At 40.6% G+C, this 11,927-nt stretch overlaps 1 protein-coding gene across 2 annotated transcripts; it reads left to right on the top strand.

The window, feature by feature from the left end:
* Positions 1-3,736: 3,736 nt before the first annotated feature.
* On the top strand, positions 3,737-11,631 carry ip6k2a (inositol hexakisphosphate kinase 2a). 2 transcript variants are annotated; one of them, XM_053635716.1, is made up of 5 exons: positions 3,737-4,921; positions 7,000-7,213; positions 8,658-8,830; positions 9,103-9,278; positions 9,782-11,630. In XM_053635716.1, the coding sequence occupies exons 1-5, from the start codon at positions 4,711-4,713 to the stop codon at positions 10,370-10,372; spliced, it is 1,365 nt and encodes a 454-aa protein (XP_053491691.1). In that variant the 5' UTR covers positions 3,737-4,710; the 3' UTR covers positions 10,373-11,630. The 2 variants fall into 2 exon arrangements, with proteins under 2 accessions (XP_053491691.1, XP_053491692.1); XM_053635717.1 differs by having other exon boundaries at positions 4,854-4,921; positions 5,439-7,213; positions 9,782-11,631.
* The last annotated feature ends 296 nt before the right edge of the window (positions 11,632-11,927 follow it).

Genomic DNA, 11,927 nt, shown 5'->3' on the forward strand with positions numbered 1-11,927 from the left:
GGTTTCCACATGTTCCTGTATTAATGTTATTGTGTCCATCTGTAGAGAGTGGCAGATGATTTTCTCTGAGTGCTTCTTTCTTCTTCTCTTCTCTCTCTGACCTTCTTAGCTCCTCTCAGGAGTCTTTAAATCAATCAGCACTTTCATATTCTCTCTCTCTCTCTCTCTCTCTCTCTCTCTCTCTCTCTCACACACACACACACACACACACACACACTTTTTATTAATGCCTTTTTACTGAAAGGCATTAATTATGTCCTGTTGTGTTTTTACATGTTGTGCTGATGGCTGTCTGTTGACCTTCTGCCCCCGACCACATCCACTAATGATGAACTTAGACAGGAATTCAAATTCCAAAATTCCAAATTCAGTCTGTCACACATGTTCTGCACGTAAACCTACTCAATACATATCACTCACATATTACACCATGCATACCATACACAAAGTCACGCAACGCACAGCAGATGAACAGGACAAAACACTGAGCTATCCTTAGTATAAAGGTGCATATAAAAAAATTTTGAATATCGTGGAAAAGTTCATTTTTTCCATAATTTAATTCAAAAAGTGGAACTTTCATATTATTCTAGATTCATTACACATAAAGTAAAATATTTCAAGCCTTTTTTTGCTTTAATATTGATGATTACGGCTAGAATATTTTGCGTTTCATTTGGAAATCAAGGTCCCAGAGTCTGGCGGAAGAGTGAATAGGCACAGAATCCAAGTTGCTTGAAGTCCAGTGTGAAGTTTCCACAGTCAGTGATTATTTGGGGTGCCATGTCATCTGCTGGTGTTGGTCCACTGTGTTTTCTCAAGTCGAGAGTCGATGCAGCGTCTACCAGGAGATTTTAGAGCACTTCATGCTTTCATCTGCTGACAAGCTTTATGGAGATGCTGATTTCCTTTTCCAGCAGGACTTGGCACCTGCCCACATTGCCAAAACTACTAGTAACTGGTTTGCTGACCATGGTGTTACTGTGCTTGATTGGCCAGCCAACGCGCCTGACCTGAACCCCATAGAGAATCTATGAGAGACACCAGACCCAACAATACAGACGAGCTGAAGGCCGCTATCAAAGTAACCTGGGCTTCCAAACACCTCAGCAGTGCCACAGGCTGATTACCTCTATGCCACACCCCATTCATGCAGTAATTCATGCAAAAGGAGCCCCGACCGAGTATTGAATGCATAAATTAACATACTTTTCAGAAGGCCCACATTTCTGTATTATAAATTCTTTATTGTGATATTTTGAGATACTGGATTTTGATTTCCTTGAGCAGTAAGCTGTTATCAGCAAGATTAAAACAAAAAATGCTTGAAATATTTCACTTTATGTGTAATGAATCTAGAATATATGAAAGTTCCACTTTTTGAATTAAATTATGGCAAAAATTTACTTTTCCACGATATTATAATTTTTTTGAGATACACCTGTATGTGTACACTTTACACAAGAAGAACATTGGAATAGCACACAACATTGGTTGTCCAACTGTTTTGCAGTCAGGAATATATTTCCAGTGTAAAAAAAATAGACCAATGTAAACTAAGTAAAAAAATAACAGACCAAAAATAAAATTAAAATAAAATAACAAAATAAAAATTGAAAAGTCAAAATTAAAAAATGCCTGTTAGAAAAAGGTGCAACACTCACTCTATGTCATTATAGAAATATATATTGGAGCCTTCACTTCTGGGACTTCAGTATCAATATCTCAGTATCCCACTCTAAATCATATCATTCCTTAACTTTAGACTTGGCCTTTATATAGGGCTCTTATTGGGTTTCCGGGCCAGAGATGTCCTGTATGACTGTACGTCTCACTACATAGCTAGATCCCAATGTACTCAAGCCTGGATTAAATTAAGAGGGGTTGAGTGCTGCCCTGGCACCTGACTGAACTCATTGTACTGTGCTTTAAAGGCCTGACAAAAACATCCAAAGTCATTGGGTGGGTCAAGGCCAGTGCACTCCCCTTTTTTCAGTAAGCAACAATACCTGCTGCAATGTTGGTCACACCCATGCCTGGTCTAGCTTTACCTCCCCAGAAGTGCACATCTTTTTAATTACCGATTACCACGAAACCCAAATACCACACCTCACCCAACAGTTACATGCAAAGTCATTGGGTTATGCAATTTTAAGAATTGCTCCTTGTTTGGTTTCTTTTTTGGTCTACTTTATCAATTTTATGATTAGGTCTTCATTAACAAGTTCCGTTAGCATGTTATCTGTATCCAGATATAAATAGTTTTGGAAGGAACAATACAATTAAGTGGTGTTTTTACACCAGAAATGTGATCTATTTGGCTTCATTTCATTGTGATACTATCTCATTTCTCCTGTGCAAAATGCAAAAAGTTATATACAGTGTTATGACCAGCCAGCTCTCAATATGGCACAAGTGAGACCACAAGAAAATATTTGACTGTACAGAGAGAGTATGAGAGGCTGTGTAGGTTATCAATCAGTGTTCAAAGAACCATGTAAAATCACATTGATATGAATTAGATTATGTTGCTTTAACTTATGCTGTATTGACATTGATACATTTGTTTATTAGTTGGTTGTGAAATATTGGTAAAACCAAACCAAGCATTTTCAGACCATTATTAATTTGACACGTCTGTACCCAAGTATCTGTAATATCAGACGTACTTGGATGTTTTAGGCTTAGATCTTCCCTGCTGTGTACAGTAATACCTCTCTTGTGTGTCCCATAGCCCATTCCTCGACTGGTGAATTCCAGCATGTGGGATTAGAGAGATTAAAGTAAATTGCCTGACTGTGGTGCCACAACACACAGCCAGCAATCTCCTCCACAAATTGTCTTTATTCTATATATACTGTATAGCCTGCTTTGAATGCACTGCCACGCCGCCTTGAAACAGTAGTATTTGCGACATATTTCTATTACAGCTAAGAAATCTATAGACTAACACTACATTCTACACCTGCTTCTCTCTTTATCTTCAACTATACATACCTCAAACACTCAGTTGCCCCCAAACCCAATTCCTCTGCCGAACTGCCGTAGGACCAATTAGGTGTTATTACGGTGTTGTTTATTTCCAGCACAGCATTAACATTAACATTGTAGTGACACCATAGTGTCCGTGCTGTTGGTGTGAGTAGTGTGAGTGCTGTCAGTATTGCTAAGATTTATTTTTTTTTGAACACCTTATTCTCACTGCTGGTCATGACATGGTCAGACACTGACATTAAGGAACGTATAAAAGGTTCACACACACACACACACACAGGCATTGTGCATAGAAAAAGATGGGCTATAACCTCGATCTGTTCATCTACACCTTCTAGCAATACTGCTCTGGTTGATACACCCATATCAGCACAACACACATGACTATGCTGCTATTGTCCAATACTGCCACTGCTGTGCTTAGAATGGTACACCACCCAAATATGGTGGTCTCTTTCCATTAATAGACAGGACAGGGGGTGGCAGACAAGTTGTACACATACAAATTGCTACATGCAAATCTACAGACAGGTGATTAAAAGCAAAAACAACTTAAAGCGATTTAGTAAGGTGCTGATCCACCACAAGTCACCACAAGAGCTTCATTGTAACTTGGCATAGATTCTACAAGTGTCTGGAAGTGCACTGGAGGCTGAATACTGTGCTTCCAAAATATATTCCTTCCATTTGTATTTTGACAATGGTGATGGGGAGCACTCTCTAACACATCAGTCCAAAATTACCCATAAGTTTTCAGGTGGGTTGAGATCTCAAAACCATTCACTGACCAGACCCTAGTTGCCCTGTGGATGGGGATAGAATAACTTTGTATTTGCAGTGTCCCTTCCTTATAAGGGGACAACAAATGGACCTAAACCATGCCAGCAAAATGTCCCCCAGCATAACAGAGCCATGAGTATTTCACTTTTGTCATCTGTCCGGTATCTGTAAGTACCGAGACAGAGAGAGAGAGAGAGAGAGAGAGAGAGAGAGAATGAGAATGTGTTTCTAATCCCCTCTTGGCTACTCTTTATTTTTATTTTTTATTCATCTGCAGTGTTTCAGCTGCCTTCCATTTAAATAGCCAGAAAAACAGCTGAGTAGCTCCCCTCGCATAGTTTCTATACCGCTTTCTCTTCCTCTTCCTTTCCTCCCCCACTCTTCCTCTTTCTACCTCCCTTTGTTTGCCTGCTGCTCTCTCAGTTAGTTTCCACCAACTACCTTCGTCGGACTCTGATTGGTCGGTTTGTTTGGGAGGCGGGGCCACTCTTCGCCTAGTTACGTTTTTATTTGTCCAACACAGAGCTATGAGGTGTCATACTGACGGTGCTAAGCTTCGTGAGCGGTCAGACGACGCTTAGAGCTTTCGGTTATTATGTGTTAATAAATAGGACAGTTAATATAATTTTTTTTATTTAATTTTTTTTAAAGGTTGTCAAGGTGGTGTGTAAATAGTAAAGTGGTTAAGAAAGCACTCCGTTTTGTCGTTATTTGGGTCTGTTTCTGTGTTGCGTCTTCCTTCCTGTTTTGTTCAGTCAAGGAAGAAACGACAGCGCGAGCCGAAAGGACGTCAGAAGGTCCGACAGAGAGACAGCCTCTATCTCTCACCATCTATCGCTCTATCTGTGTGTCTGTCTGTGTGTGTCTGTCTTTCGTCCTTGGTTGTCGTGTCCTCGGGTCTGATTGTGTCCCGCGGAGTCTTAATGCCCGCGGAGGATGAGCCCAGCCATCGAGGGGATGGAGCCAGAGCAGCCGATGGCTTTGGGGAAGGGGGTTCTCCTTGAACCCTTTGTGCACCAGGTGGGCGGCCACTCGTGCGTGCTGCGCTTCGGCGAACAGACTATCTGCAAGCCGCTCATCCCCCGGGAGCACCAGTTCTACAAGAGCCTCCCTGCGGCCATGCGCAAGTTCACCCCGCAGTACCGAGGTAAGCAGCCAGCTGGGGCTAGTTAGCTAGCTAGCTGATTAGCCTGTGGCCTGTTTCTCTCCCTACCTGCGCTTCTGCGTCCAAAGCCGTGTAGTGTGTATTAACTGTATGTTTACTGTACTGAGTAGTCTCAACACTGCGCCGATAAAAAATAGTCCTTAACTAGCCTACATAATAAATACATTAATAGCTGGCGTACTGTTTACTACGGTGTATTAGTAAGCGTTCATCGACCTCGTTCCGTGTAACGGAACAGTGTGTGTTTATTTATTTATTTATTTATTTATTTATTTTACTTTTTTGTATTTGTTTGTTTTAATTCTGACTGTGTGCGCAGTGATACTTGTTTACGTCCTGAAGATGTACCGTAACCGCATCAGTGCAGGTTGAGTTAAAGGGACTTCTTCCACGTGACTGCGCTGTAGTCTAAATGCCAAATGGTTTCCTGTTTGACCTACAGTGCTAGACGTTACTATTTTATACCATAGGCAGTGCACTTAGATTGACATTCATCCAGGTTTCTTGTTGGTGTTGGATTCTGGACAAGAAAGGTCTGGGTTTGATCCTCACAACATCTAAAGATAAGCTGGAGTCTGAAGAGGAGAAACATGACCTCTCTGGATGATCATTAAGACTGAACGAACCATTAGCAGCATCTAATTCTCCTCTTTTTATTTTTTAAAGGAAATATATTGCATGGCATGACATGTTCATGTGACCAGCACACAGCGACATGGCTTTATTCATGCACACACTGCGCACATATCCTGTAATGCTCTGCCTTGAAACCGGACTGTTCCCAGTAACAACGCTTACATTACAGCTTTCACTTCCTACCTTTCTCTTCTGCTGTTGTACATAATCTGAATGTATAGCATTATCATGCTTAGTTGGAAAGATATCTGCTGCTGTATGTTTAGCAGTCTTTAATTATATCCGTGTCTTACCGCTGTTATGATCCGAGGAGCGTGTACCCAAATTTGCCATCATTTAAAATGTATTGTGCTTCTTCTCTAGCTCTCTGAATTTGTATGTCTCTCAAGAGCTCTCTCTATTTTTATCCCCCCCCCCGCAGTGTTTTATCTACCGTATTTAAACCAGACCGAGTGTAGCTTACAGGACTTAAGTTAAAGTACTGGACTGGTAGAATTGGGGATGCAAAGATTAGAGAAGCAGGCAGAGCTGGGAAATGTAATTGGCTTTAAGCTCACCTCCTCTAAGAGACTTTAAAAACAAACAAAAAAAACTTGACCCTTTTGTTGTAATAATTATGAACTGGTTGCACTCTGCCATCATTTCTTTTCTTTTACTGAAACTTTTTTGTTGTTGTTGTTTATGTACATTTTGCTTGTATATGAACAATGGGTATAATATTTATTATTTGTACAAAAAGATGCAGAAATGCCCTGTGCAAAAAAAATCTATATTTTTTTACCAAAACACATCATGCTTGTTTCTTGAATGTGATTTTTCGATTTCTTTTCTTTTTTTTTTTTATCTTTATGGCTTTTTTTTGGGTTTCTTTAGCAGGGGATTTCTGTGAACACTTATGTACTTGCTCTTTTTGGTTGAGTTTGATTTAATAAATCGTTTGGTTTTCAAGTTTTCCGCCTTGTGTCCTTTCTTGCTGGTATAAATAAACAATCTCTTGTTAATGCTTTTGGTGAAGAGAATGTATATTTCCGCAGGCAGATGAAACATCTATATTGTGGCTTTTGTTCCTTACCCCACACCCGATTCTCTTTGTTCCTGTCTTTTTTTTTCTTCTTCTTCTTTTTCTTTCTTCCCCTCTGTACCTCTGTTTTCTGCACACATCTCTTTCCCGTTCTGTGTTTTGGACTTGTCTGATCTCTATCAGGTTAACTGAGGGCTGTGCAGGTGGCTCTGTAACTTTTGTAAAATGCTGGAAAGCTTGTAAGAACGTTAAAAAAAAGACTGGAGTGGGTAAGATGGCTCAAGATTTCCCAGTCTGCCTATTTTTGAGCTGGGAAGTCTGACTCTGGTTGTTTTTTTTTGTTTTGTTTTTTTGTTTAGTTTGTGAAATTAACTTCTCTATCTTTCTTTTCCTCTTTCTGTAGGGGTGGTGTCAGTGAGCTTCGAGGAGGATGAGGAGGGTAATCTGTGTCTCATCGCCTACCCGCTGCACAGCGACCTGGGTGATCTGGAGAATGTGGACCCCTCATCCGACCTGGAACCTAAGAATAAGATGAAGTGGTCCAAAAAAATGTTGCTGGATAACGAAGGCTACAGCAAGGAAAGGGCCAGACACTCACGCAAGGACAAAGACAAGAGGTGAGGAGACCTTTGCGTGAAAACACGAGTAAAGTACATCACATCCTTCTTTCTTTCTTTCTTTATTTTTTTATTCAGAAACATTTACGTTGAAACTTTCACACTAGCCTGAAATCCCTGCGTAATATGTCTCAAGGACAATCGAAGCCATTGTCGTGTTTACTTGTTGTCAAGTGTTAAGTGTAGCTAGTCAGTTTGTCTTTGCTGTTTTATCTAAAATCCTGTTTGAGCTGGATTAGTTTTACCTGAGGAGGTACTATAATTTGAGAGATTACAAAGAAAGAGCCATGATTTTAATCCAGTGCCAGTTTCCAAATATGAAAAGTAAAAATTCCAGTGGAAATGACCTTTGTGTATTTCAACGTTCACATGGATCCGTCTATAATAGAAGTCTATTTAATGCAACCTCGCATTAATGTAATCCGTAAAGCTGGTCAGAGACTCATTTAGGTGCACTGTTGTTTTGTTTGAACGTCTCATAACACTGGCATATACACTCCCTGAGCACTCCATGAGGTACACGTACTCAGTCATGCAATTATCTAATCAGCCAATCGTGTGGCAGCAGTGCGATGCATAAAATCATGTAGATACGGGCCAGCAGCTTTGGGTAATGTTCACATCAACCACCAGAATGGGGAGAAAATCTTATTTTAATGGGTGGGTTTTTTTTTGGTAATTGTATTTATTTTTTTGACTATGCCATGATGTGCTGGAATTGTGTGATGCAATCATGTCAACATGGACCAGAATCTCAAAGGAATGTTTCCAACATCTCGTGGAATCCATGCTATAACTAATATTGAGGTTGTTTTGAGAGCAAAGGGAGGCCCTACCCAGTATTAGTATAGCGTTCCTAATAAAGTGCTTGTTGAGTGTTTTATTTGTGGTCATTTGGATAAATTGCATAGATATTCATCCTGTTTGAATCAGACAGTCATAAAATTACATTAACAAACATTCTCTGATTAAAAACTCATCCAGCTTCAATAGCGATGAAGCCAACTTTTGTACTAGGAGTTTACCACAAACCTAACATCAAGCTGTCGTGTCTGAACCACAATGCAAGCACTAAACAGAATAAACACAATACTGAAAAATTCTTATACTACTTTAGTAATCAGATGACAGTAAAATGTAAAGATGTGTGCAGCCACCAAATGAAGAAGTCATTGCAAGGGCTTTTCAAATCTAGGTTTTTGGACAATATTTGTCTTGCCTTTCAATATCTATAAAAATGTCGGCATGGTGTCGGTTTAATACAGCATGGCTATAAATCGTAATCCTGTACATGTTTGTTGGTTTTGTATGTTGGGGATGCTGTCATTTTGTGGTGTGAACGTTTTAGAAGTTATTAGGTAGCTAGATACGCTGTTGGGTTTTCTAAATGTGCGAGCCTCTCACTTATTTTTTTATTTTATTTTTTCCCTTCCCCCACGTTCAGTTTGAAGCGGGAGGAGGAGCTGGAGTGGTTCCAGCAGGCTGAGGTGCTCTATTATAGCCTGGAGAGGAGTAATGCTGCTGCACCACAGCTCAAGCACAACCCCTGGAGCCTCAAGTGCCACCAGCAACACCTGCAAAGGATGAAGGAGAACGCCAAGCACCGCAACCAGTACAGTATCCTCCAACTGCTAAAGACAGCTGGGCAGTGCTGTGTTGTGCTGTCAGTTAAGCCCCATTGTGTGGGAGGGATATTAAGATTGCTGCGAAGGTTTTGAAAGGTGGTAAAAAATGATTTTTGTATTCCTCTGTATGGAGTAAACACCTTTTTAAATGGTTTAAAACTGTTTGTCTGTACAGTTATAAGCTGACTTGTGTCGGAGATGCTTTGTTATAAGAGCCACAGCATTTTTGTAGAGTTAGTTTTCCTTAACCCAGCCCCTTCCTAGAGTTTATCCTGTTGGAGAACCTGACATGGCGTCACACGATGCCGTGTGTTTTAGATCTGAAGATGGGCACACGGCAGCACGGTGACGACGCGTCCGAGGAAAAGAAAGCCATGCAGATCCGCAAGTGCCAGCAAAGCACATCGGCCAGCATCGGGGTCCGTCTCTGTGGCATGCAGGTGAGTTTCCACTCAACTCCTTACAGTTTAAGTGTCTGCTGTACTGTAGCGAGAGAGAGAGAGAGAGAGAGAGGTCGAGGTCTTCTTTCTTCCTTTTGTCTCTCTTGACCTGACCTCGTGGTTGAATTACATTTGGCCTGCACAAATTGTACGTATGCTTCTATATTAAAGTGATCTTGAAGTGATGGTCAATATTACACATTTGCTTACATTTAAATAGGGACCTAGAAATGGTGCAGAATTTTGAATATTAATTATTCAAGATATTAAGCATTTCTTTTGTTTTAAATATTTCAAAATTGTAAAACTTTGTTGTGTTTTAAATGGGGGGAATTTTTTCCCCCGAGATGTCAGTGTGGTCTCAGACTTTTGGACCCCACTGTATGTATGTAATCAGAGCTGCTGATGGCTACATGGTGTGGGGTGGTTTTAAGAAAACATAACCTGAGCCTGCATAAATGACAACTTCTGTGTTGTAGTAATGCAGCTCTCGTTTTCTGCAGGTCTACCAGTCCGACTCGGGTCAGCTCATGTTCATGAACAAGTACCACGGGCGCAAGCTGACATTAGCTGGTTTTAAGGAGGCTCTATTCCAGTTCTTCCATGACGGCCGGAGGTTGCGGCGTGAGCTCCTCTCCCCCGTGCTGCGACGTCTCCGAGAAATGCAGGCCGCCCTGGAGGCATGCGAGAGTTACCGCTTCTACTCCAGCTCACTCCTCATTATTTATGATGGAGACCCGCCGTGCTCGCGCCGCTCTACTGAGGACCGCCTTTCCGATGAAGAGGGAGAAGAAGAAGAGGAGGAGGAAGAAGAAGAAGAAGAGGAGGAGGAGGAGCAAGGCGCTTTTGGGTTTCCTCACAGCACTGGAGGAGCGTGTGGGAGCAGCAGTAGTGGTGCTAGCAGTGGTGCGAACAGCAGCACTGGGAACTCCAGGCCTGCGGTGGATGTGCGAATGATTGATTTTGCCCACACCACATGCCGGCACTTTGGGGAGGACAGTGTAGTGCACGAAGGCCAGGACACAGGATACATCTTTGGCCTACAGAACCTCATAACCATTATCTCACAGTTAGAGGAGCACAGTGCCGATTGAACTTGGGCTTTTGCTTGCAATATTTAAACACAAAAATATACAACCTAACTGCAGATTGTGAGATTAAAACAATGGGAGTTTGACTGTGTCAGTCTCTCTGTCAAATACCATTGTCTCTTTTTTTTTTTTTTTTAAAAAAGCTTTTCTTTCTTTCTTTCTTGATTTCTTTCTTTCGATCCGTTCAGTGCCCATAAAGGGGCGTTAAGCAAGTTGCAAGGTTCTTTTCTGTCTTATGTTGGTTTTCCTTTTTCCTGTTTTATAGAGGATTAAAAAGGGTTAAAAGGGGAGAATACTGGCGACATGACAGTGGTTTGTTTACTTGACTGGTAGCCTTCCTCACATCGCCCTCTCGCCCTCTCGCCCTCCCCCTCAAGTTTTACATCCCTACATTTTCTAAAAAGCATTTACTGGCAAAGAAATGACAAAGTGTAAATAATCTAGAATCTGTGAATCTAGTCCTGTCCATTCCAGAAGAATGATGTAGCGCTTCAGATTGCACTCGGTTATTTGCTCGTATGAGAGTAAACGGAAGGTGGAGAAAGGTTGCTTTGCTTTTCAATAAGAAATGACCACTCTTACAACTTTTTCCACTGTAAAGAGAGAAATATATTCGAGTAAGCAGTAGAGGCACACAGAGACTATAATAGAGCTTTTATTTATTTGACATACTGTATTTCTTATATAAACTAAAAAAAAAAATACAAAAACAAGTGGTGACATGAAAACTACATTCCATGTTATTACGATTATAATGGTTATAATATTAGTATTTGACATGTTCAAATACCTGTTATGTCAACAGTATGTTGGAGGAGAAATAAAACTGTTTTTTGTTAAATGTGTTATTTGGTTACTTTCATTATAATGTAAATAATTTTTACAAGCCTTGTAAGACTATACAAAGTTGTACATGGCATGGGAAGGAACTGTTTATAACCTTTTGTTTGTATTGCTGACATGGTGCTACTGTGTTGATCATATGGTTTGAAATATAATTCACATGGCTACATTGCTTATAGCAGCAACACTAATGTTTATGAGGGTCAAGGTCATTTTAGAATTGGCTGTGACACTGTAGTTTGGAATAATGAGGATGTAAGCAAACAGTAGGCTGTGTGTGTGTGTGTGTGTGTGTGTGTGTGTGTGTGTGCATGTACACATACACACGTGCGTGCACACACACACGGCTAAAGACAGCCTACTGATAAATCTTCCAAAAAAATTTATGCAACATAAAACAAAGGCAACCTGAGTAAACATTATAGATTTTTTTGTTTGTTTATTTTACTGAAGCAAAAAAGTTATCCAACACCTATTGTCATTGTGAAAAACTAATTGCCCCTTAAACGTAAAATCTGGTTGTGCCAACTTTAGCAGCAATAACTACAACCAAATGCTTCCAATAACTGGATATCAGTCTTTCACTTACTTCTAGGACTAGCTCCTATGCTTTGGATCATTGTCTTGCTGCATAATCCAGTTGTATTGGTAGAGAGCAGAATTTATGTTTCCCTCAATTATTGCAAGTTTTCCAGGCCCTGAAGCAGCAATGCCC

The sequence above is a fragment of the Ictalurus furcatus genome, chromosome 11 (genome assembly GCF_023375685.1).
Source record: "Ictalurus furcatus strain D&B chromosome 11, Billie_1.0, whole genome shotgun sequence".
Classification (NCBI taxonomy): Eukaryota; Metazoa; Chordata; class Actinopteri; order Siluriformes; family Ictaluridae; genus Ictalurus; species Ictalurus furcatus.

Coding starts and splice junctions, on each gene's coding strand:
- ip6k2a (XM_053635716.1), top strand. CDS start 4,711: ATGAGCCCAGCCATCGAGGGGATGGAGCCAGAGCAGCCGATGGCTTTG. Junction 4,922..6,999: donor GTTCACCCCGCAGTACCGAG/GTAAGCAGCCAG, acceptor CTCTTTCTGTAG/GGGTGGTGTCAGTGAGCTTC. Junction 7,214..8,657: donor CGCAAGGACAAAGACAAGAG/GTGAGGAGACCT, acceptor CCCCACGTTCAG/TTTGAAGCGGGAGGAGGAGC.